This window comes from Eubalaena glacialis, chromosome 13 (genome assembly GCF_028564815.1).
Source record: "Eubalaena glacialis isolate mEubGla1 chromosome 13, mEubGla1.1.hap2.+ XY, whole genome shotgun sequence".
Lineage (NCBI taxonomy): Eukaryota > Metazoa > Chordata > Mammalia > Artiodactyla > Balaenidae > Eubalaena > Eubalaena glacialis.
This window is the reverse complement of record NC_083728.1, coordinates 69,149,450-69,176,059: the sequence shown is the minus strand read 5'-3', so window position 1 is coordinate 69,176,059 and position 26,610 is coordinate 69,149,450. Positions and strand designations below refer to the sequence as shown.

The 26,610-nt window shown below is 47.9% G+C and overlaps 1 protein-coding gene across 1 annotated transcript in view; it reads right to left on the bottom strand.

The window, feature by feature from the left end:
• Positions 1–467: 467 nt before the first annotated feature.
• Positions 468–26,610, bottom strand: part of LOC133104509 (BOS complex subunit NOMO1) — a 52,077-nt gene continuing 25,934 nt past the window's right edge. The window contains exons 16-31 of the mRNA XM_061210352.1: positions 25,729–25,816; positions 22,639–22,702; positions 21,979–22,074; positions 18,679–18,897; positions 18,498–18,580; positions 17,493–17,652; positions 17,224–17,350; positions 15,331–15,444; positions 14,313–14,440; positions 13,076–13,217; positions 9,024–9,107; positions 7,725–7,835; positions 5,679–5,780; positions 3,995–4,114; positions 1,402–1,494; positions 468–1,020 (exon numbers count right to left, since the gene is read on the bottom strand). Of these exons, the coding sequence (XP_061066335.1) occupies positions 889–1,020; positions 1,402–1,494; positions 3,995–4,114; positions 5,679–5,780; positions 7,725–7,835; positions 9,024–9,107; positions 13,076–13,217; positions 14,313–14,440; positions 15,331–15,444; positions 17,224–17,350; positions 17,493–17,652; positions 18,498–18,580; positions 18,679–18,897; positions 21,979–22,074; positions 22,639–22,702; positions 25,729–25,816 (1,863 nt within the window). The 3' untranslated portion in view covers positions 468–888. The remainder of the gene's footprint in view (positions 1,021–1,401; positions 1,495–3,994; positions 4,115–5,678; positions 5,781–7,724; positions 7,836–9,023; positions 9,108–13,075; positions 13,218–14,312; positions 14,441–15,330; positions 15,445–17,223; positions 17,351–17,492; positions 17,653–18,497; positions 18,581–18,678; positions 18,898–21,978; positions 22,075–22,638; positions 22,703–25,728; positions 25,817–26,610) is intronic.

The following is a 26,610-nucleotide window of genomic DNA, read 5'->3' as shown; positions in this document are numbered from 1 at the left end:
GGATGTCCCCGCTTCCAATATAACTTATTAACTTAATTACTTCCTATAAGAATTAAACTAATGCTGTTCAAATGGTGAGCATTCCTGTGGATCCCTTATGCAAACCCGCAGCCTTCAAGCTTCACACATCCTACGTATGCATTTTGTTTGTCTCTAACATTTAAAACGTGGAAGAGTTCACATAAAACTCCTGTCTTCCTGGCTTCTCTAGAAAAATGAACGCATGTTCCCACAGGGCACTGGGGAGCCAGAGCCCCCAAGAACCTCAGGCTCCTTTAGATCAGGTGGGGGTGGGGCTCTTCGCTGTGCCACAACCCCTCCTCCCCTGTCTTCCTACCGCTGAGGCCAAAAGCCAGCTGCCGTGTGTCATCTCGCCTTCACTCAGGACCCACGTGCCCCTCCAGGCGGCTTTGTCGGTGACCCCAGCATTAGGCCCATGTCATCCAAGGACTACACCTGAGATGACCTACAACAGAAACAAACAGGCAACTTTATTGAGTTTTACCTCCTAACACACCCTCCCAGTAGCAGACATGGGCTGTGTGGTTTCTAGCAGGGACCTCAAATGCACAGGGAAGTTAAGGGGAAAGTCAATGCAACAGGTGCTTGATTAGGGGGACAGAGCCCCCATTTACTAGAAGTCTTCTTGCAAATGAAGCAGAAGACTGAGGATTACATTCGCACACCACCGGCGCAGCTTAAATACTTCTTTGATAAAAATAATAATAATAAATTATCTTCAACTCAGAAAATCAATTGTGCTCAGCAGAGTGACAGGAGGGTCCATTCACGGCATGGCACCGGGGCCGGGCGAGGGGCAGGTGGGACAGGCAGCGTGTCCTCCACGCCAGAGGCCTGTCCCGAGGGAGACTTCCCAGGCTCTTCCCCTCACGTCCGCCTCGTCTTCTGTTTCTTGGCTTGTCTCTTAGCGTCTTCCGGGCCGCTACTGTCAGAGGCTGCCTGGCCGAGAGCTCGGACTCCCTGCAGGCGACTTGTCAGCTGCAACAGCAAGGGAATGAGCTGGAAAGAGAGAGAGTATGAGAGAGGGGGACGCCAGGAGAAGACTTCCGTCCAGTGGGACATCAGAGACCCTCCCCCGCGCCCCTCCCTCCCCAGGCCCCGTCACCACCTGCTCTGTGCTCTCAGGCAGATCTCAGTTCAGACCAGGGCAGGTCTTTGTACTAGAGACGGTCACCAGAAACCCAGAAGTACTCCAGGTTTAAGGGTTAGGAGAGCTGTTACGAGAGGTTTATGGCCTTGCAAGGAGGCCTTAGGGATTAGACATGACCTAAAATGCTGTAACCTCTGTAACAGTGGATGTTCTTCCACTGCCACGTCCCAGTCATGAGGGATCCCTCCCCCCGACACATCTGCTGCCCATGAGGTCTCGGGACCCCCTACCTTGTCATGGTTGTAGCCAGCCAGCAGGATGAGCAGCGTCAGAGGCAGGGCGATGTAGGATCCCTGCGCGATGTCCTGCTCGGGCAGCTTCCTCTGCAAACACCGAGAGCACCGTCACCCCCAGACACCAGTGCTCCATCCACAGCCCTGATCTGCCCGGCTTCTGAGCCGGCTCCCCTGGGACCCCCGGCACACTCAGTACCCAAAGTAAGGAACCGAAGCGACGCAGATAAATCTCAAGTGAATCTTCTGCTGCACAAACTCTCCTCACTTGCTCTCTGAAGCTCCGGAATAACCAGATTCCAATAACAAGGTGCTACTCACCCCCGCACCCTTCACTGTCTAAACTGACAGGACAAACAGCTGCGGGCCGCAGGGGACCCCTGTGGTTGAAAAGTAGAAGGGTCTCATTTTGTTGAGTCCCAGCCACACACAGGGACTCTTTCCTACAAGGAGGCATCGAGAACCCACTGTTCCAGGCTTGGGGACACAGTGGGCAGCAAGCTAGTCCCAGAGGTCATACCCAGTGAGGAGGAGAGGCAGCGCTTGGGTCCCAGGGGCCATTCACGCTTCCTTACAGTGGAAGGACTGACTTTCATCTGGGCCAGTCAGAACAGACCACATTCCCCAGCCTCCCTCGCAGCCAGGTGGGGCCCTGGAACCAGCTCTGGCCAACGGCACAGGAAGAGAAGTGACGACGCAACACCTAGGCTGTACCCTCGGAGAGAAGTGGTGTGCCCTCCCTCCTTGCTGGCCAGACAGCCTCCAGCCAAGTGCGCCATTTCGGAAGGTTGGCGACGTGCTGGAGGATGGCAGAGCCACAGGAGAGAAGGAGCTGGGGGCCCCGGCACCTTGGAGCTGCCATATGACCCCTGGACTGCTCACTCCTGGTGCTGACCTAAGACAGAACCTTCCCTCTTGCTAAAGCCCCTGAAATGCTGGGTCTCTGTAATAGCAAATGAACCTATATCCTAACTAGTCCACTCCACCCTGACAACAGAAACAAATAAATTAAAAGATAACTTTCGGTTGATGATAAACCAGGTTAACGAGCCAGAGCACTGGTTCTCAAGATACAGCCCAGGGGCCTCCCTTACAGGAGATCTGCACGGTCCAAACTATTCTTATAATAATACTAAGATATTACGTGCCATTTTCATGCTCTTACAAGTGTACAGTGGACCTTCCCAGAGCCTGCAAATGTGATGATGTCATGACTCTGACAGGTAATGGGACGTGTGGCTTATGGATTCTTGTGTTTTCAGCATTTCTCAGTTTTAATTTCTAATATGATAAATATATATATAACCCATATAAATCAAAGCTCTTTGAGATTCGCAACAACTTTAACAGTATAAAGGGCTCACAAGACCAAAATATCTGAGAACACGTAGGCTGGAGAATGACTGAGGGGCCTTTTGACCTGAGATGAGTGAGGCAGAGTGAGATGGTCCCTTAATAAACAGAAGGGCAGGAACAGATTTCCATCCCTAACTGCCTACTCCAACATTTTTTGACATGTCTTAGATCCCAAACCGTTTTCCATTAAAGTAAATCCTTAAGGAGAAGTTGAAGTCAGTGGGAAGTAGTAGAGTGATTATGAGAAGCCTTGAGGACCGCGGTCCAGGCTCCAGGCCAGGTCTTCCCGTGTAACCTCGGGCAGTCACTTTAAGACTAAGTTGATTCAACTATAAAATGGGGATAATACAGACAGCACCTACTGCAGGCGAATGTTGTGAAAGTTCAACAAGATGAGGTGCGTGATAGAGTGGTCAGCAGTGCATGAAATACTGGGTCAAGCATCAACAACGTGGCTGTCGGTACTGACATTCAACACGGGATAAAGCGAAGCGCACTTACGGCCCTCATAAGCGTATGGCGCTGAGCTGTCCAGCAGACGGCTGGAACGTGGTAAAACCCGGATCTGCTGACCACCCCCAGGTAAGTCACTCAGCCTCTCTGAGCCTCCATAAAAAATGGAAGAATGGCACCTCCCCATGGAAGGATTGTCGTGAGGACCAGCAGGACACCCTGCCAGGCCATCCCTTCCCTGGCACATGGCCCTGCTCTCACCATCTCAGAAGTGGGACCACACTCCTGGCAGCAGCTACGAGGCCTGGTTGCTCGGCCCCCACCAAGCGGCACCTCTGTCCTGCCCAGGCCGCCCACGTGGCTCCCTGGACCGAGGGAGTGTCCTGGCGAGCCCTGGTAGGTGTCCCAGGCTGCAGCCCCAGCGTCCTCCGTAGAGGCCCTCTCCCTCCCCTAGGGTCACCGTGCACCTCCACTCGGAGACAAATGGTTCCCCTACGTGCTCGTCTCTTTGGCATTTTCTGACCGAGTCTCCGCTGAGCGGAACTAGGAGGAACCCCCCATTCAGGTAAGATCATGGGCCAGTTAACTGAGCAAGAGCCAGAAACCAGCAGAAGAGCCACGTTCGAGTCCGGGCTCTGCTACGCACGAGCCCCCAGCCTTCTCTTCACATCAGGGATGATGACTCCCACCAACTTCCCACACGGGATGGGCTCTGAAAAGCACTCAGTGGTACCTGGAACCATTCTTCACACCCTACACCCAGAAACTCCCTCCTCCTTACCGTGGGATTAAAGATCAAGGTGATGTGTTTATGATAGCCCACTGCCGTGAAGGACACTTGCGGCAGGACGTAGTCATACTGGGACCTGGGCAGCGTCGAGTCCAGAAGCACCACGTAGTTCTGTGCACAGGGAAGAAGTTGTTGTTTTCATAAAGGACAGCTGGGGCAAAGCAAAAGAAAACTAACTCCTAACGTATGACTGTGATGTAAAGGACTTTACGTTTCTAAAGAAATCCCCAAGTTTACACCTCCAAGCCTAGGTTGCTAAATCCCAAGGGGCGGCCTCAGCAGGCTATTCCAGCAGTGACAGCCGCGCGTCCCCGACATCTCTTAAGAGGCGCTCAGAGCTCGTTTTTACAAGCATATCCAACCACTGCACCCACGGTGGTCCTTGGAGAATCTGACTTTATGAAACACATACAGTTCTGATGAGTCAATTCTGATGAGGGGGGCACATGATCAAACTGAGGAAGACTGTTTTTAATCTAAAACGAGGTTGACTTTCAAGGGACGATTCTTAAGTGGCTCATTAGCTGGCGAGTTCTAAGACGCAGCGTCTCTGCAGTGGTTCCAGTGGCGGTCGTGGTCCTGGTGTGCTGAGCCCCGACCAGGGGCCCGGTGCCATGAGCACATTAGGCAAATGCCTGTTCTGCTCTCAACCACTGACAAGATCAGGATTATTGCCCCCGTTTCACAGATGGGGAGAGCAAGGCCTGAAGAAGTGAAGCATGACGTGCCCAGGGTCTCTCAGCTGTAGGGTACCAAGCAGGCTGTGAGCCCAGGGGAGTCTGTGTCCACGGTGCTGTGCTGCTGAAAGTGGCTCGATTACAAAGGGCACCTGGAGAAGTGGGGAGGAGACCCCAAACTCCATCACAACCTGCTTCGTTATTTCACAGCCATTTCACGCCGGAAAAGGCCATAGAGTATCATCCCCGTGGCAAGTGGTAAGAAGCCGGGGGAGGGACCACACACTCACAGGCTCGCTACTCACACCCTCAGGCTAAGTGCCCCGGAAAGGGACCAAGTTCTCTGCAAAGTTTGCTGCCACCGCGCCAGCCACGATAGCTTGCTCTGCCCAATTAAAATGGATAGGAAACATCCTATAATCAGTAAGTGATGAACATTAAGGCCTTGGTTAAATAGATTATGGTATTTCCTCTATCATGGACTACCGTACAACCGTTAAATATCATGCTATGGAAGATTTAACGATGGGGAAAATATTTGTGATATAGTTTTCATTGAAAAGCAAAGACTACAAAACAACGTACAAGCAAAGACTACAAAACAATGTACAAAACAGTCCCAGCTTTGCATTATCAAAATAAATAAATATATATGTGTATTTATATTTATACACACATATACACATGCATCAAAAAAAGACCAAAAGGAAACCTATCAGCACATTAACAGTGGTTACTTCTGGATGACGGGATTATGTCTGATTTCCACCCCCCTCCCCAATCTCCTGCCATGAATGTGTATTATTTTTGTAAATAGAAAAAGAGCTAATTCTGAAAAAATAATCCTTAGAGAGCCCCACCACCTCTGATTCAGAAAGCACGACATCAACTGTGCCAGCAAGGTGGTATAAGGGGGGAAAATGGGAGAACTGTGTTTCCTTAGCTGAAAAGTGCAACCACTATGACAAAAACGTAAAGCAGAGTGGAGCGGGCATCACCTGGCCGTCTCTGAGCAGGGGCGGGAAGTGGAAGAAGAGGGACTGGCCCAGGGAGACCGTCTGGATCGGGTTGTCCAGGTTGTCACTTTTGTAAAGCTTTACCTGGAGAGCAGAGACAAAGAGGGCGTGCTTTTTAAACTGAAAACACGATAAACATTGCATTTCAGACACCCTCGGGTCAGCATATCTCTTGTGGGGAGAGGATCTCTGGAGACATGGATCTTTGAAAGAGCTACCGTCCACCCCCGACAGGCCATTCCTAACGCATCTGAGGTGCCAGTGACGTGACACGTGTCGAGATGTTAAGATTTTTTTTTTTTTTTTTTAAACATCTTTATTGAAGTATAATTGCTTTACAATGGTGTGCTAGCTTCTGCTTTACAACAAAGTGAATCAGTTACACATATACATATGTTGCCATATCTCTTCCCTCTTGCATCTCCCTCCCTCCCACCCTCCCTATCCCACCCCTCTAGGTGGTCACAAAGCACCGAGCTGATCTCCCTGTGCTATGCGGCTGCTTCCCACTAGTTATCTATTTTACATTTGGTAGTGTATATATGTCCATGACACTCTCTCACCCTGTCACATCTCACCCCTCCCCCTCCCCATATCCTCAAGTCCATTCTCTAGTAGGTCTGTGTCTTTATTCCCATCTTGCCACTAGGTTCTTCATGACCTCTTTTTTTTTTTTTTTTTCCCTTAGATTCCATATATATGTGTTAGCATACTGTATTTGTTTTTCTCTTTCTGACTTACTTCACTCTGTATGACAGACTCTAACTCCATCGAGATGTTAAGATTTTAAAATAGATTCTGACAACTTACATTAACACTCAAAATAGTGTAGTGGTAATATTAAAGAGAATAGCTTCTAACGTGTCTATAACATGCCAGGCCTGCTACAGGCACTTCACATACATCGTCACCAATCCTGGCTATTAAACAGGCATGGTAGTCATCCCCATGGAGACTCAGAGAGCCTGCGTCACCTAAGGTCGCACAGTTATCGCCTGGTAGAGCCTGGGACCCAGCCCTCCTCACTGCCGGCCTTGCCCACCTGGCGTGGCCTCCCACATGCCGTAACCTCAACCCCACAGGTATTCCTTAAACTTGAAACGCATTCCCATTTTGCGTCTGGTTCTCTGGCTGCTTCCAGAAGCAGTTCAGTGCTTTGTTGGCGGCCTTTCTTTCTCTCCAGCCCAGGTTCACTGCCTGTTCCCACTACCATCTACAATGGGGCGTGAGACACGGGAGGTACAGCCCTGGCGCCATCCCCTCCCTCCAGTTTCCCCATCCCTGCCCAGCCCTCTTCACACTCAGGCATCACCCACCAGGCCCATAGGCAACATGCCCGCAGCCCCTGAAGGGCAGCTGAGGTGAGTTAACTTAAGCACATGTTCTCACTCAAGTCAAATGCTTCACTGTATATATTACGTGTGCCTCTGAAAAATACATCCCCATGGCGATTCATTAACATCCTTCCAGGCATCACAGGGTACTGTATAGACACTTCTTCATTAACTGCAGACATGCGGGTTCTGTTAAGAGCTCCAGCAGGCCTTAAGAGGCCACTGAGTCCAACTCCGTGGTTTCACAGAGCAGGGGACAGAGGCCCATGGGAATGAGGGGGTGCCCGAGGCAGCCAGGTGAGTAACTGTGGGACAGGAGCCAGCCCGGACTGTCTGACTCCAGGTCCACTGCCTATCACCCCAACCCTGCACAGAATCTAGAAAGTGACAAGGTGCTTTGCCCTAAAACCATCTTTCTGTTTTAGACTCCAGATCGTATTGTTCGTTCATTAGGTTTCTACTGTGATGCTTCCAAAGACACACACGGCTGGCAAAACAGTGATCTGAAACTGGACCACGTTTCTCTCCAGCAATCAGGAATCATTCCCCCAGAGGCATGCTGGGATTGAAGATTCTTAAATCTCAACCTCAACCCTCAGCTAAAGCAAGCGCTAGACAGGCCCGGATATCCTGCTCCCTCTCATCTTGAAGCCGGAAAGAACAGAGTACTTGAACCTTAAAAATCTGGCCTTACCCATAATGTAGGAAGATACTCGGATGAAGTGATCACATTTCCACTCAAGTCAAACTGATTTATCTGCCGGAAAACTATGATGTTCACATCATCGATGTCGTTATTCCCAACCTGGGAAGAAAGAAGGAAGGCTGGGGTTGAGGACGCTGGAAGGGGGACTTCTACCCCAGCCGGGGGATCTCCTAGGAGCTATTTCCTAGCTGATTTCACTTTGTATTCAGAGAGCAAAGCTTGCCATTCCAGCAGCCTGAGTCTATGGTCCCAAACTGACAGGAGATAGGCGACACCTGGCCCATGGGCACATTTTGTTTGACAAGCAGTTTTTTTTTTTCTAACTTTTAATGACTTGTCAACATTCAAAAAAAGAAATTTCATATAAAAAAAGCCAGATTTCCCAGCTTCTCTTGAAAAAGGGGAAAGATGTTCTTGCCTGGCAGGGATTGGCAGGAGCCAAGCTCCAGCTGCCCCGTCTGGGTGGGTGTGTGCCCCCGTTCGTGACCTTTTCATATGTGGGACCATAGTCCACATGACTGCCTGTGATCCTGGTCTAAGTCCCCACGGCAGGGAAATACAAAATTATAAGACGTAGCCATCACAACCATTTAAAATGCCAGATGCCATAAAGACATCAAGAAAACTCACTTTCTAGGCCAAAAAGTTCCAAATGCCCCACCGGCCTCCTAACCCTTCATAATCTTTATGCCTAATGCCACCTAATAAAGCCAGCAAGAGACAGGCCCTCTTGTCCACCCAAGCCCTCTACTCTAGCGAGCAAGACCTATTCCATGGAAGAAAACCTCACTGCAAATGATTCCAAGGCCACTTCCTGTGACCTGGGGGGCTGCCTCTTTAGGGATCAATTAGCTAAGTCGTGATCTTAAAGATCAAGAGGCTCTCCTTGGTGGGAAAACAAGGTCATCTAAACATAAGAAAAGTGGGCGGCCCCGTCACCAATTAAGCTCATGTTCTCTTTATTACCCTCCCTTGATTTGAAATGCTACTTAGCCCTTAAGATCCTTAACTTGCAGAATAATGATCCGAACTTGCAGGGGAAGTGGGGAAACAACAGCTCGGATTTCTTCTCTGGATGCACGACAGCGATGCTGTTCATTAAAAGCCCAAGAAAATGCTGCTTGTGAAGATGACACTATTCCAAGAGGGCCCTTAATTAGGATTTAAAGCACCCCCACCCCACCCCGGCCGAAACAGATGAAAGGCAGACAGCGAGAGGAGTGCTGAAGGATTTTTGATCAGGGAAGCAATCATGCCACGATTCCACTGAAGAATTTCATGTCATACCGCGATGACCCGGTGGTGAGGCAGGGCCCGTTCAATGTGGTCGTTGCCTTCTGCCTTGAGCTGAACGTGGTATACACATCCTGGCTGCAAACAAACACAGGAGTCACTTCTTTGGAAAGGGGCTTGTCACGAGACCTGATCTGAGCCTGCTCTGCCTGCAGGCCCCCATCAGACGGGCGCCTTCCTGTTCCACCTCAGTTCCTAGGATGTGGCCTGTTAACCCTCTTAAGAGTTCCTTGAAAAAGCACCCTGATGCAGAAACATTTTCCTGAAGCTCTACAATTCCTTCAAACCCCATTCAGTTTCTCCTACCCAAGGGAAATTAAATGTGGTTTCCGATTCCAAAATTGCAAGCATGATATGCTTTTTCTGATAAAATTATTCTTTCCTTGCTGCCCAGCCCGCCCCTCTAGCTGTGTATGTGCACTGAATGGTATCTGGAATGACATTCCCAAAGGGGTATTATTTCTGGGAAGTGGGATTTGAGGTTTTTCCTTTTTTAAAACAAATTTCTTCTTTATACATTTTATTCTATTCCTCAAATGTATAGGCATATATGATGTTTATCAAAAAAAAACCCCACACTTTTCTAAAAAAACTTTTTTTGTTGACACTGCACACATGAAGGATGTATATTATTTACTTAGATAATTTTTTGGCAGATAGCAGTATTTTGTTCTAAGAAAGCCAGCACATTATGACAATTTTCCAATAGAGGGAAGTAAACTGCCTTGAAGAAATGAAGTTTTTTGTTTGTTTCTTACATTGCTGTATGGGCTAGTTGCAACTCTGATAAAGAAAGATATGAGTTCAAGATATGAGCCTTCTCGGAAGGCTGCAAATCAGACAAAATTCAGCTTTAAGCAAGGCTTTAAGAGTATAAAGAACCCATTGTTTGTCAACTTCTGAACTATTTTTTTTCTTACACACTTATTAAAAGAAAAGATCTGCATCTTTCTGCAAAGGATGACAGATCACTTATACTAGCGGGGTTTTAAAAACTTTTAAAACAACCAATTGCTGATCATCAACTGCGCACTGGACCAATGACACATTAGGATCTAGAGCTGGGGCCAAGTTCAAAGCTGACCGTGTGCATCCAAGAGGGGACAACCCTGAGATCGTAACTGTTGATCTATACGTTAGCTAGGATAACACGGCCCTGGTCTCCTAAAATCGTGTGCACTGTGACCTTCTTCTCTGTGTGCGGGCAGAGCAGTGTCCGAAATGGCATTTGCTCTACATTAACCAGGGGCCCTTCCAGGTGGTAGCTTAAGGGTGATTGTTTTTTTTTCCCTTTCAAAATTTCATCCTTTTTGATATGTTGCTTGAACTATTTTATAATGAGCACACGGTACCTTTACAGAGACAAAAAGCTATTATTAAAAAAACAAGAACAATCAAATTTATGATCACCAATAGTGACTGTATTAATTCACTTTATAGCTCAGTGAGGACCAGCAGCATTGGGTTTGGTTCAAAATATCTTTCCTGCACCTCAGAAAGGAAAGACATGCATACCAATTTGTAAAGAAAAGAAGGGACGGGCACTGCTGAAGCTGGGAAGAACGGGCACTGCCCCCTCATGCCCATGCCCGGCCGGGCAGGAGCCCATCGGACAGCTGCTCCCATCCTAACCGGCCCGACTCCTCGCTCCTGGCCGGCTGACTCCGGGACTCACCTTCAGCCTCTGGCAGCAACATCTAGGGATGCAGCTTCTCACTTGTCAAGATGCCTTGACAAGTACACTGCCCGGAAAGATCAACTGGGGAAATGAATTCTAATGGGAGTTGAAATCCTTAGGAAATCTTCAACAAGGGCTCTCCAGCCTGGCGTCCTCTGGGAGACTGGCAAACTCAAATCCAAACCCTTGATGGGAAACGTCTAGCCTTAGGCTATTCCTCCAGAATCCGAGGCCTGGCACGTAAAAAAGGCGTGGGCTGCCACAAGGGGGCGACTCTAAACAACACTGGAAGCGCTAATGAATTAACACCTATTACGAGGAGGGTGTGGGGCAGCATCATTTAAAACGGAAATCTATTGTCGTGGAGAAGAAAACTATATTTGGTTTAGTTAAATAAAATGTGTTAAGTTGGTGAGTTTAGAGAAACATGTCTGGGCCAGTAAGACCCTGGGAAGAACCAACACGGTGATGCAGAATCTGCATTCCTGCAACCGTAAGAGGGAGGTGAGCCTGGAACATCGAGTCCCAGAGCCCCGGCCAGGGGAAGGCAGACTGAAGTGCACAGGCGCAGGCCAGGCCCTCCTCCTGCTGCTAACTTAGACCAAGAAAAGCTGCAAACAAACACCTAAGCTGGCAGTTCTGGTGAGGACCACCTCAGGGGAAGGTGCTGTCTGTTCTTGCTTTTACCACTTACGGAGTCAGTGTGTCACGCACTGCTCCATGTGTTTTACGTGTATTAACTCACTTAATGCTCACAGCCATCCTGGAAGGTAGACATTATTCTCATCTTCACTTTACGGACGATGAAACACATAAAAAGCACGAGACACTTGCCTGAACTTACACAGCTAAGAAATGACGGAGGCAGGATTCAAACCCAGGGAGAAAGGCATTAGTGCAGCCCACGAAGGACAAAATTTCAAAGGCTGGGCATGCACTGAACGCGGGAGACAGAGAAGCTGGCTCTAAGGACCCATCGCCCCTCCCAGGGCCCTGGCTACAGCCGGCCCGGCGGCAGGGGACATCCATGCTGCCGCCACCACTCTGTGCTCTCTGGAACCACTGCTACGAGGGAGGAAAGCAGGCCTGGGGGACAGCAGGGAGCAGTGTCCCGGTGGCAGCACGCTCCACAGAGGGTGGGCCTCTCCAAGGGCAGAGGAGAGTGAGAAGGGAGCGTCGCAGTCAGGCCATCCAGACTCCTGCGGGAGCAAGAGCGCCGCTGTCTCGCCGAGTCTGATGAGAAGAGACTGAAGACGGGGAATGGTGGGCAGAGGGCACAGGGAGCCCACCCGTGGGTGCGCATCCGGCTGGGCCATCAGAACACACGCTCTCCAGTCCTCCCCAAGCCCATCTTCCTCCTTCAGCTTTTTGAACCCTCCTCACTCACCAGGCAACCTCCTAACCTGACTTCCCCATATCTGCGAGTGGGGATGGGCGGACAATGGACGTGGATGTTCTTACCTTTGGGAAAGGACAGCATCGCCCCAACATACCTAAGTAAACTGGCAAACGGATCTGCATCTCAGCTCACGCGATTCAGGCAAACATCAGTCAGTTGCCAACATGTGTACGACTATCCCTGGGGTCAACTAAGAACATCCAGTTTGTGAATCCGAAAGGCTGAGGACCAAACCCTGGATCCAAGTGGCCCTGTCCAGTGGGTGCCATCAACCCACATTCTCGTTCGGTGACCCTACTTAGTGTCTGCTGAACGAGCAAATGAACGTATGGATGCGCAAGTAAAAGTGAGGAAAAAGGCACCATAAATTCTGAACCAAATGTTGCAATTGAGCAGCCAAAAGGACAAATAAGTCGGTTATTTGGCCTGCACAAAGTTGTGGGTTTTTTTTTTTTAATTGCTTGTTAACATCTAAAAATCAGAAGTTTTCATGTTTTTACAAACTCAAAACGATCTGGCAACCCTGAGTCTGTCTTCCCACACAGCTGTGTAGAGCTGGAGCTGAGTGGCAGCTGCCCCCTTCTCGTGGGCCAGACCCTCTCCAGGGCCCCGCAGTCCGCACCGCTCCCTACCAGGCACCCAGCATCCTCCAGCCTTTCACACTTGTCTTCTGGCGCCACTGGCATCTGGTTTGAGAGCCCTGGCCTGAGCCACACTACCCATGCTAGGCAAAAGGTGCACCAAACCCATGGTTTTCCACCTTTATTTCGCTACAAAACCCCCAACCCAGTACATCAGCTACATAAAAGGTAAGTATGTCAGCTACAATAGGGATTGGGAAGAGTTCCAGAACCCTACGCTGCCCTGGCAATGCTCTTGACCCCATTCCTAGCAGTCTCGGGGGCACCACAAGGCACCGCTGAACCCGGTATGAAAAAAGCCACTAATGAAACACGTCCAAAGGCTCACCAGCAATCCACGTAACCTGAACTTCCCTTCTTCGTCCGTCACGGTGTCTTCTCCATAAATACTGCAGTCGTTCTGGCCCACTGCTTCCACGGCAACACCCTGTTCTGGTTCTCCATTTAAGGAAGAAACTGTACCATAGCAACTAGAGGTACGAGAGAAGAAACAGAACATGACGTTCTTGGGGTTTTCTGAAGCACACAAAAGATTTCAGGGAAAGTGTCCTGCATTTACTAACAATTTACGGTGCAAAATATTTCAATGGAGAACTGTGCCCCAAATGACCCAGACAACTCAGTTCTGGCTGTGTCACTTGCAAATCAAGCCTTCCTGCCGGAGGGCTCAGGCCAGCCAAAAGGCTGTCATCAATTTCTCTTCTTGTACATTCTAAGGGATGCTCCAGAAACTTGTAATTAAAAAAGGTTAAGCTTTATTTTATTCCACTTTATTGTATTTTTTTGTTAAGCTTTAAATAATGAAGCATCCAATAAAATGAAAATAAGTCACTTCCCCTTTCATTCCGTTTTTATGTTCGATTGAAAATGGTCTGTTTTTCTAAACCCACTCCTTCTGATTAATCGATCTTTGCCTCGAGTGCTTTTGTAAATGTGTATAATATGTGTGCGTGTGTATAAATATATTTACTAATATTTGTATAAACCGTCTCTGAAAGTATTCAGAAACACTGGAAAACCCAGGTAGCTCGGAGACCAGGATAGGAGGGAAACTTCACATTGTACAGACTCTTTCCAGGATTTCCAAGTTTCACTCAAGTGAATGCATTTCCTCCTTTTCAAAATGTTAACTCAAGTTTCAAACTTTTTAAAAAAATGAAAATTTTTAGGAACTAAATAGGGTCCCTCAGGCCAATTTCAAAATAGGAACTTTGTGACTGAATCACTCGTTTGAAGGGAGTTCCCTGTTGGCCTAGTTTTTAGGATTCAGCACTGTCACTGCTGCGGCACGGGCTCGATCCCTAGTCAGGGAACTGAGATCCTGCAAGCTGCCTGGCATGGCCAAAATTAAAATTAAAAAAAAAAAAAAGGGGGGTGGGGGACACTCGTTGGAGATATTAGAAGAAAACGGCAGCAGTCAGGAGCCTGTGGACCTCATATCTTATGTCCTTTGTCTTCCAAATAAAATCAATATGAAGACTGGGATGAGTTTCTAAAGAACAGAAGCGTGAGTGTGATCCCATAGCCCGGGCTTGGGAGAGAGGGGCGCAGGTGGGGCTGCCCACCTGTAGGCCGTGCGGTAGCCGGTGATGGTGATCTTCAAGTTCTGCCCCTCCTGAACCTCGATCATCTGGGAGGATGGCTCAAACCGGAATTCTTTCATCATGGGCTTGAAGTAATACTGGCCGGGGCTCTGCCGAGAGACAACCACAAACTGAGCCTCTGCTGCAAATCTAGGTATGGCTTCAAAGGGGGCGGCTGAAGTCATGATGGACCAGAATTAGGCCCAAGAGCTCCATGGCTTCCTAGACACACAGAAATGGTAACTCTAACTCTACAATAAATCATTACAGTGACAGCAATTACAATTCTAACAGCAGCTGTCATCATGGTGCGCCTACAAGAACTCTGTGGGGTAGAAATCATATTTGAATTTTATGAAGGAAGCAACGGAGGTCAGAGAGGTCAAGTAACTTGCCTGAGATGACCCAGCAAGTAAGTAGCAGATGGAAGATTTGAAGCTGGGTGCGCATCACTGCACAGCATGTGATCTTTCAGATACACCTCACTGCCTGTTTGCGACATCCCTGTAACAGTCACTTTATTCCCAGGACTGACAAGATGGCCAACTGACGTGCACTCCTGAGTGCCCACCACTCAGGGCCTCATTCTACATCCCCAGTGAAAACTGGGTGCTATCCACCCACCACGGGGAGTGTGCTTTGCAGAAGAAACACAAGCTCACCCCCTGAACAAGACTCGGCATTATAAACAGCGCGATCCTGTGGTAAAACAAAGGGATGTCTAAGACAGGAGCCGTTGTGGCCGGGGTAATTAATTACACTGTCTCAGTGACAAGGGGGTGGCCGGAAAACAAGAAGTCTGTGCAGAAGGGAACACGAATCAGCAGCATTAAGTTCTAGTGAGAGCAATCCTCTAATTACGTCTGGTCCCCGAAGAAACATACAACACTCCAGGCTGGTTTTCTGTTCTCACGTTGTCAAGCAACACACAAGTCAAGGCCGCGTGTCCCGGCACTCTCATGGGGGAGTCAGGCAGGCAGTAAACTACCAGACACCTTACCAGGTTTGAGAAGGTCAGAATGCCGTTGTCCTGAGTCAAGAGGTTGGAACGAAACACACCACCGCTGAGGGATAGGAGGACCCCAGGGAGGGGCTGGTCGTCTTCAGCTTTTATCTGGGGGTGGAAAAAGGAACCCCAGAGCAAGGTTAACTCATATTAGCCATGAACAAGTCAAGAGGTAATCCTTAATGGGTTATTCACTGGGGGAGACAAAAGGTCTCCTATTCATCCCCAGGGTAACCAATGTTAATAGTTCGGTGTGCAGCCTTCCAGAACTCTGTGCCCACACAAATCTTATCAGCATTATGGCTGCTGTTGATGGACTTCATAAGTGATCTGGTGGGGCTGGGGCGGGGGCCCTAAACTGTACGGTTCTGTAACTGCAAGTTGCTTTCTCTGCCCTCAGCCACTTTCCCGGCTGCCCTCGTCCACCAGTCCCCACCGATCAGCCTCGCTGCTTCGGAACAGCTGCATATCGTTCTAAAGCAGAGGTCGGCCAACCACGGCACACAGGCTAGCCACCGAGTTTTGTGATGAAAAAGGAGAGACGGTCTGAATGTCCCTGAGCGTGTGTATCTTTGTGCACTTAAGTTTTTTAAGTTTTTCTTTTTCCGAACAGTCAATTCCTAGGAGAATTGTTGGATGTGTGCACTCGAAATTCAGAAAGACACCCCCAAACTGCCCTCCATGGTGGCTGTAACCATTTCCAGCTCCAACAAATTACCTATGTGTGGGAAATGCGTGCTCGCCAAGATGGATATTGTCTTGATTATTGCAAATCTCACCCCAGACCCAGTGTTTCGATGGTAACTTCCTTTGCATTTCCCCAGTCACTACCGAAGTCGAGTGTTTCCTGTATGTTTATGAGTGACTTAGATGACTTCTGTGAACTGCCTTTCATATCCTTGGTTTATCTTTTTCCTGTTGGGTTGTCTTTTTTTTTTTAATTAATTTATTTATTTATTTATTTATTTTTGGCTGCGTTGGGTCTTTGTTTCTACGCACGGGCTTTCTCTAGTTGCGGCGAGCGTGGGCTTTCTCTTGTTGAAGAGCACAGGCTCTAGGCACACAGGGTTCGTTAGCTGTGGTACACGGGCTCTAGAACGCAGGCTCAGTAGTTGTGGAGCACAGGCTTAGTTGCTCCACGGCATGTGGGATCTTCCTGCACTAGGGCTCGAACCCGTGCCCCCTGCATTGGCAGGCAGATTCTGAACCCACTGTGCCACCACGGGAGTCCCATGTTGGGTTGTCTTTTTCTTATAGATTTTAGGAGTCCCTGGTAAACGGGGAATGTTATTTATAGTACAGATATTTCTTCCCAGTTTGACTATCTTTCAGTTTGGTTTAAAATGCATTCTGCAATATAGAATTTTAATTTATTTGGCCTCTATGTTGAAAATATTCAGCCTCAAGGATCTCCAGACTCACTCTGTCCATCACACAGCATGCTTCTTCCCAAGAAGGACTGAGGCAAGAGAGAAAGACATTCTGCATCCTTCGACAGAGAACACAGTCAAGGATGAAAGCTTAAAATACTTCCCAAAAGGTATGCACACAAGCTAAAGTCAACAGATCTCCTAATTACAAGTGAAAGAAGCCAGACCAAAAAAGAGTACATCCTGAATGATTCCATTTATATAAAACTCTAGGAAATGCGAAATGACCCATAGTGAAAGAAGGCAGATCAGAGCAGTGGGGAGGGGCAGGAGAGAGGGGTTGCCAAGGGTATGAGGAAATTTTGGAGGGTGACGGATGTGGCCACCATTTTGATTGTGGTAGTGTTTTCATGGGGGTCATCATATGTCAAAACTGTCAAATTATACACTTTACGTGCAGCTTACTGTATGTCTATTATACCCCATAAAGCTGCTCTTTAAAAGCACACAGTGTTACCTCAAAGCTCACGCCTGCCAAGGCATAAGCCTTAAAGTCTCCTATGGTTCCTTCCACCGCAGTCAAAACGTAGCCCTCCTTCTGCGAGGACACGGTATACTCCAGGTCACTGTGCAGTGGCCCAACACTGAATAAAAAAGAAACACTGGAGATGGCTTTGCTTCAAATCCTGGAAGAAGCATCACCTGCCCCAAGGAAACCTGGCTCCCCAGTTTCTTTCTAGGCTCCCCGACTGATCCCAAGCAAATGTTTCTTAGTCACGGCCTTACCTATAGGCACCTTTGTCGTCAGTAAAGACTGTGATTAGGGGTGAACTAGCCCCCTTTTCACTGATGACAATCTCCACTCCTTCCAACTCTGGGTGGATCTGGCCTTCCAGAAATAAGCCTGCTTTCCCTTGGATCTCAATCAACTTCCCTGGGCAGCTTTCTAAAAAGGGAAGAGATAAACCGAAGATTAGGTTGGGGCTTCCCATTAAAGAAGGGCCTAAAACTGAGATATTGGAAGCCAGCTCCAATGAGGCTGCTGACTGTACCAGAATCCTCAGTGACTGCAAGTGGCCCAAGCCTCTCACCATTGATGAATGGCCTTGTTCAACTGCCAGGAATGTTAGCAGGTACAGCCAACAAAGCTGGCTTTCCCCTGCTCCTCTCCCTTGGCTCTCACAGGCCACAGGTGGGGAGAGAAGCTGTTACTGCAGGTCAGAGCCTGTGCGGCTGGACCTCAGAGGACCGGTATGGAAGGCTGCCCCGGACAGGCTGCCTGCTGGACAGCCACGCCCTTCAATACTCTCCTTCCAAACACAGAAACGTCCAGGGTTTAATGAACCCACGATGCTGGGAAAAGCTATTGGTAGCCTAAATATTCCACCAGCAATCATTTCTGGTTATCCAGTCCCCAAAAGACCCTCCCATAACCCCGACCAAAAAACATAAACATCACAAACAGTTCGGACACACAAAGACATTTCAGACGTTTCAACAACTGATGCTTTTGCTTTTTATCTCGCTTCTGGTGTCAACCTGATAACATCAAGGAAAACTGAGTCCCTTTCCAAAAAGATCCCCCAATTCTAATAGTGAAAGTCACGTTTACTGATTTAGACCTCTCGTTCATTCACTCACTCAACAAGTAGTAAGATCTATGTGCCAAAGGGGATTGAAGGTGCCTTACAAAGATGGTTTCACTATAACAGCAGCACAGAATAAAATTTTAACTGCAGGGAAAGAAACACTTGCAAAGGTGTGTCATCGGCTCGCTGAGCTGACATTTACCTCCACTGACGGTGGCTTCCATGGAAGGAGGATAAAAGAGCAGCTCTTTAGACGAGGGTGTGACAGTGATTTTCTCTCCAGACCTAAAATAAGTAAGATACTTCAATGTGGCTGGTCTGTCCCCCCATGAGGAAGGACATCAGAACAGAGGACCCTGCAGGGAAAGCCGGAGAGCGCTTACCGTGCCCAGTAGGAGAAGTCGTAGGAGAAGGGGCCCTGTAACTCGTCCACCATCTCCTGCACAGGGGGCTTGGTCCTTCCCTCAACCCCCTCCTCTCCACCGGTCTTCTCCCTCTCCTGCCTGCGGCTCTCGATCTCGGCCAGCTGCTGCTCCCTCCGCAGCTCCTGCACGGACCTCAGAGGGCCGAGGACCAGGGCGGGTTCACTGTCGATGGAAGATCTGGAAGAAAGGAAGGAGCAGTCCAGAAGACAAAGTCAGGTATCCCTGTAGTCAGTGGGAATCGGACATTTCTGCAAGCAGAGATCCAGCAGTAAAAAAAACCCAAGCACCTCATAAAGCCACCAACACAGTCTTCTCCTGTTTTGAATAAACTAATAGCTTTTTAAAAACAAAAAACTGAACTTCTTTGCCATGGTGGACGTATCTCATAGATCTGGGCTGGGATGAAATACAAATGACTTTATGACTTGAAGGAAACTTATCAGATTTCCCGTAGGACATGGAGTCCTTTCCACACCACCATCTTCTCTCTTTCAACCTTTATTGAGAACATACTCTGCAAGAGAACCAGGCACTGGGGAGACTGTACACAGGACAGACAACATTCCCCAACCTCGTGGAATCCACATTCTAGTGGGAAGAGGCAGACAATCAACAGAAAAATGTTGTCAGGTGATAAGTACAATAAAGAAAAATAAAGCAGCGTGGAAAGATAAAAGAGCTGGTGGGAGGCGAGGGGTGCTACTTTTTATTAGGGGCTCAGCCAAGTCCCTTCTGATAAGGTGACACCACGCTGACCTGAAGGAAGGGTGGCAGAGAGCAAACCACTCGGCTCTGGGTGAGGAGGCCTCAGGCAAGGAGGTGTCAAGTGCAAAGTCTCTCAGAGCCTTGGAGGCAGCTCCCTGCCATGCTCAAGGGACAGCAAGGAGGAGACCAGGGAGGCCTGGGCAGAGGGACCCAGGCAGAGCCAGATCAGGTAGAGCCAGATCAGGTGTCAGACTAGGGCTTGGCAAACCTTGGTGTGGACCCTGGGGGGATGGAGTTTTAAACAGAGGAATGACAGGGTCTCCACTTTTAAAGATCACTCGGACTTCCCCATGAACAACACACTGTTACAAAGCAACAGCCAAAACTCGGAAGCCAGACAGGAAGCTGCGGCAACGGTCCCAGCAGGAGACAAGGGTGGGTGGAACCAAAGTATAGAGGCCAGGTGCTAAGAAAGGACTGGATGACGGATATACAGTTGGCCCTCCATTTCCGCGGGTTCCGCATCCGAGGATTCAACCAACCGCAGATGGAAAATATTTGGGGGAAAAGATATTCCAGAAAGTTCCAAAAAGTAAACCTTGATTTTGTCACATGCTGGCAACTATTTACATAGCATTTACATTGTATTTACAACTATTTACATTGCATTTACATCGCATTGGATATTATAAGTAATCTAGAGATGACTTAAAGTATATTTAAAGTATACAAGAGAATGTGCATAGATTATATGCAAATACGACTTCATTTTATAAGGGACTTGAGCATCTGTGGATTTTGGTAACCACGGGGGGTCCTGGAACCAAACCCCCTGGATACCGAGGATTGTACAGTTGAGGATTTGCAGATGGATCGGTTGGGTATGGGATGCAAGAGAAAGAAGAGTCAAGGACCAACGAGAAAGACGGAGCTGCCACTTCTGAAACAGGGAAGGCTACAGAGGAGGTCTGTGGAGGGCTACCACCAGGAATCTGGTTTTGGATCGGGAAGCACAAGACCCCCATTAGGGACCCCGCCCCCGGCCATGTCCAGCTGGAAGATGCATTTCACATAATTTTCAGCAAAACCAAACCAAACAAAAACCCTTCTGAGGTTACAAAAATAAACTTAATAAAGACTGAAAACAATGTAACATGGAGTCACTACTGGTAAGAATATGACTTTCTAGTCATACCAGTAATTCATACTTTCCAAGCAGGAAAATACTAAAAGACATTGCTCCAGCACCAGGCAAAGTGCCAGGCCCACAAGACAAACGTAGCAAGGCCTTCTCCTAGAAACCATGTCACCCTGGTAAATAGGTATCCCATCAATTCAGTCAGAGACCACGGGCTGCCCCTGACACTCCTCCCTCCCTGACCCCACGTGGTCAGCCTGCTGCCACGTCCCTTCAACTCAATCTCCCTGACAACTCTCCAACCCGTCCACTTCTCTCCATCCCCACCGCCATCCGCCTGGCTGAAGCCCCCATCCTCCCTCACCTGGACTCCTACAAGAGCCTCTGCCCCCACCTCGATCGACTTCCACTCTTGCGCCTCTTCTATCTGTTCTCCACTCAGCAGCCAGGGGGACCTTCTTAAAACAAAAAGAAAGTGATCCCTCTACTTGAAATATGTCAGAGTGTCCACAGGACACAGCTAAGACCCTTCACATGGCTGGCCCCCAGAAGCCCACCTCTCCTGCATGGACCTCAACCCCCTGACAAGGTCAAAGTCAAAGCACTTATCACAGCTGTAATTTTACAGTTCTGTATGTTGACCCTTGGACTACTGTCTGCTGCCCCCATGAGACTGTAAGTTCCACGAGGGCAGGGGCTATCGCCTACGCCCAGTGCCTAACCACTGAGGATTCCCATACATATTTTCTTCACGGACGGACGGGTGGACAGAAAGATGGAGACACGGCTGGAAAGGCAACTTCAAATAAGGCAAGCTGGGAGGAAGTTACTCAGATTTCCATTCTATTTGACAAAGATGGTTATATTGTCAAAACTCTTTCCTTTCTTGAGAAAATTAGGGTGTCAGATGCACCGACCACACAGCAAAAATTCCTCTCAAAGGTGACATTCACACAAACCTGACCCTCAGTGAGGCACTGCCTTTCATACACTTTCTCTCATGACCCTTCTCATATAAGGTGTCATCTCTATTTCCCAAGCCTTAGAGAAAGGATCTAAAGAAAAATAGGCAATTTTTTTCGAATTTGCTAAAACACTTGAAATACAGTGAACAAACTAGAGATTATTTTTTTCCTTAGCAAAGACAGGAAGTGTAACGAGTTCAAACAGAAATTTAAGACACTGAAACGAGCTGTCAGGAGACTCTTCCTCATCCACAGTTAATTCCTGAGTCATAAAAGGAAAGGAACAAGGCTGTTGTGAATTTACAGCTATGTCACATAAGTATAAGAGCGAAGACCGTTTGTACGTATGCCTAGAGATAACAAATCAAGAATAATTTTCAGAGCGTCCATTAGAGAAGGTCTGGTCCACCACCCTCCCGTGCTCAGCCCAGCACGGAACACTAGCCTTACTTGATAGTCACGGTGACATCCATCATTTTGTCAGTGGTGATAGTTCCAAGGACGTGGTGGCGAATGGCTGTCAACGTCAAGATACTGGGTGAAGACCTATAAATCAGAGAAGTGGAAAGAAAACACCACATCACCTCATGGTTCTCAAAGGATCACAAACAACATCCTTTATGGGCGACCTTCCTGACCCTGAAATATACTCTGTGACACTGCTCTTAGCGCTTCAGAACTCCTGAAATACATACAAGTGTCTTTAAGAGTAAACTGATTCTCCACGCCAAAACTTTACACCTCCAATTCCCTGTGAAACCCACAAGCATTTGTAAAAATAGAAAAATGGTAGACTTGAGCTTGAGAAATTCTCATCACTGAGGCTGGAAGATTCAACAAACATTGTATTTAAGCCACTTCCAAACCACAGCCTTCCATCCTGGGTTTACAGAATTCTTGGGAAAGAGAGCTTACCTTCATTTCCTCAGTAATTTACCCAACTGTCTTAAAATCCTTGTCTAGAAATTCTTTTCCATGCCTAACCTTACCGCTTCCAGAAAAATTACAAAAAACTCCCGTGTTCTCAGCAATGAGTGAAGAAGAGAGTCACACTCACTCTCCTCCACAGGAGACACACAGACACCCCGGAGCAGTCGGCGCCCGGCTTACGTGTCATAGGTGTAGAACGCTTGCTCGAACCGGTGGCAGGAGCGAGGGGTCACCTTGTACACGCCTGCAGCCAGGAAATCAAAAGTAATTTTCAGAGAAGAGCGTCTATTATGCTGAGCAATTCCAACATCCGAAATCCAAAGGCGGTGCCTCTCACTCACAACCTATCATGGATGTGCAACACGGGATCAGAAATGCCTTTTCCGCTGCCTACGATGGCTTCTTACCAATGACCTGATCCACTTAAAGGCCCACTCACAAAGCAAGGATTTTCATTTTGCATAATTTAACAAGTCACAGCACTTTAGTCTACACAGACCAAGCTAACAGACACGTGCACGAGGAGGAACAGGAAGTACATTTCTACTGCGAATCAGACTGAGAATTTTCTACTTAACAGATTCTGTTAAAGACCCAAAAGACAGCCACAGCCTGGACTCCTTCCTATAAATATTCCTAAGAGGGGGCATGGGGCAGGGGAAGGCCCAGAAAATTACGGAACAACTGTAAAAACACTTTCACGCCATGAGCTCACGCGGGGTACACTCAGATTAGGGGCATAGGATGTCATTTGCCAGAAGAATAGTTTCAGGAAGGAGCAAAGTGTAACAATGGATTCTCCCAAATGGTCTTTAACCAACATTTTGGCCATATGACCGACCAAAACATGAAATTAGTTCAAATCACCTCTGCTGTTTCTGTCACACTGATCAAGCCTCAATGCAGTTACGAGTAGAAAAAAAATTACTAGGTTTCTTCATTCATTTTATTTGTTCTTTCATTTGACAAACACTGACAGGGCAACTCGGGCCGGGTAGTGTGCCAGGTGTTGGTACACGGTGGGAACAGACACGGTCCCTGCCTTCGTGGGGCTTGCCATCTACAGAGAGAGAGCATTCGACAGCCACGTGCACAACAGGTGTGACGGGTATGGGCAGGGGAGGAACTGGGCACTGTGGACACGAGCACAGCAGGGAGCTCCCAACGACACTGTAGGGCCAGTCTCCCTGGGGAGTAACATCGGAACCAAGAAGTGATGGGCAGGCAGGCAGAGCTGGGTGAAGAGGGGGTGGGGCAGGGAAAGCACTGGGGCAGAGCACAGCATCTGAACCACAGGCTTGTTGGCTGTCTCCCTAACAGCTGTCCTTCCTGCTTACGTTTAGGGTGAAAATGCGCCCAGCCTCGGGCAGCAAATCCAACCTCCCCAGGCTCCCTTGCAGCTAAAAGTGGCCTTGTGACACGGTTCTGGCCAGTAGGACATGAAGTTTCCTGGAGGATGCGGCATGGAAAATGTTTGCCCGCCCCTCTCCCCATCTTCCTGCCTTAAACATAAGTTTTCTGGGGCAACAGTAGGCACCTTGAAAACACAAGGTAAGAAATACCAGGGAAAGAGCTAAAAGAATCACGAAGACACCAACCCTAACATCTACCAGCTGCTGAACCCATGCCTGATGCTGCCAGACTTTGTTACTGAGCCAAATTAACCCCACTTGTTAGGGGTTGTCGTATAGATTTTGTTACCTGCAGCCAACAGCATCCTGACTAAAACACAGGACAGAGTGGCTGGAGCAGACTGTGACAGGTAGAGCTAGATTACACAGGAGTTCAAGGTCTGATTAAGGGTTCTGTACAAGAGTACCCCCTATCTGTGGGGTATACCTTCTAAGACCCCCAGTGGATGCCTGAAACCGCAGACAGTACCAAACCCTCTACATGTTATGTTTTTACGTACACTAATGGGTGGGTAATGTATACAGCGTGGACGTGCCAGACAAAGGGACGATTCACATCTCCGGGCTGGAAGGGAGCAGGATGGTGAGAGATTTCATCACGCTACTCAGAATGGCATGCAATTTAAAACTTATGAACTGTTTATTTCTGGAATTTCCCATTTAATATTTTTGGACCACAGTTGACCACAGGTAACTGAAACTGTGGAAAGTGAAACCATGGGTGAGTGGGGATTACTGTATTTTATCTTGAGAACCAAGAGAAGTCACTGAATTATTCATTAGGAAAATGCAAAATAAAACCACAATGAGATACTACTTTACACCCACCAGGATGGCTAAAAATCAAAAAGATAGTAACAAATATTGGAAAAGATGTGGAAAAACATGAACCCTCAGGCATGGCTGGTAGGAATATCAAATGGCAAATACAGCCTTTTCAGAAAACAATTTGGCAGTTTCTTTAAAAATTAAACATAAATTTATTATGATTCCATTCCTAGGTATCTACCCAACAAATGTCCAAACAAAGACTCGTACACAAATGTTCATAGCAACATTATTCATAATAGCCCCAAGCTGGAAACAGTTCAAAAACCCACCGACTAGTGAATGGATACACAAACTGTGATATATCCACGCAATGGAATACTACTGACCAATAAAAAGCAACAAATTATTAATACCTGCTACAACCTGGGTGAACTTCAAAAACATTATGCTAAGTGAAAGAAGCCTAAAAATAACAGTATTGTATGATTTCATTATATGAAATGTCCAAAAAAGGCAAATCCATAGAGACAGAAAATAAATTAGTGGCTGCCTAGAGCTGGGAATAGAGATTAAATGTAAACATGCAGGAAGGATATTACTGAGGTGATGCAAATGTTCTGAACTGGATTAAAATGATGGTTGTAAAGCTAGGTATAGTTACTAAACATCGCTGTACTGTACACATTTTAAATGGGTGAATTTTATGGTCTGCAAATTGCATCTCAATAAAGCCATTAACAGACAGAGAAGCCACTGAAGGACTTTAAGCAAGGCGGGAGATGATCCAATCTTTATCTTAAAAAGATCACTCACCAGGAGAGGTCATGGGCTGATGGTGCAATGCTTTTAGAAGTGAAAAGGGCCCAGTGGTCTGGCCCCAACTCCAACCCGAGAGCCCGGGAACACGTGCCAGCCCCCACCTCCATTTCTTTGGGAAAAAACGCTGCTGCCTCCAGAGGAGCTAACCACGACCAAAGTTGACAGCTTGATGCAAACTGAACCGAGATAGGGAAAAACGCCTTTAAAACCACCCTCTGGTGCCTTTCCATTTCTCTCACTCATAGCACATCAATCCTTCCAGACTCACCGGGCTTAGACAGGCAGAATCGGTTGACGCCTTTGGAGAGGTTATAAATCCCCACGTTCTCAGGTCCATTTCCATCCTGATAAAATTCCTAAGGGACCAAAGCCAATACAATGACTTACTAGGGGAGATGGAGACACAGGGATGATTAATAATATTTCTGTTTCTGAACCAGTCATCTGTTTTGCCCATTAATCATGTGAGCAGCTGGGTGCCACAGGAAAATCAAAAAGCTTCCAAAACTTCCAACAAAAACGTGATCTTTTTCATTCAATCAACTAATATTTATTGAGCACCTGCTATGCGGCAGACTCAGGCTGGGCCTTGGTTGCTGCCGTGGCTCTTGTTTTCAGGGAGGCTTACATTCTAATATGGGAAGAGAGAAAACCCAGGTAGTCAACAAAGAAGTCAGTAGACTTCAGCTAGGAAGGAACAGAGCTTACAGAGAAATAAACAGGGAGCAGGATAGAGAGGGACCACCGCAGAGGCCTGTTCAGCTTGGCCTCAGATCAGACCCCTCCTGAGCAGGTAACATTGGGGCTGCAGCCTGAGTGATGAGAAAAAGCAACTACGCTCAGTTGTGGAGAAGACACGTCATTCCAGGCAGAGAAGAGTATGTGCAAAGGCCCAGAGAAGGGACCGAGCTTGGTGTGGAACTGGCCGAGGCAGCCATATGCCGCGGCCCAGTGACCGAGGGGGAGAGGAGTAAGGGGTAAGGTACGAGTTAGCGAAGGGCTGGCCATCGTTCAGGAAGATGGATCTCAGTCTAAGGGAAATGGAAATCCACTGGAGGGTTTAAGGGAAGGAACGGTTTCCTAAATGTCTGTTACTCATTCTCAACTGGATATTAATCAACCCATCTCTCGTAACAAAGCTGTTTGTTGA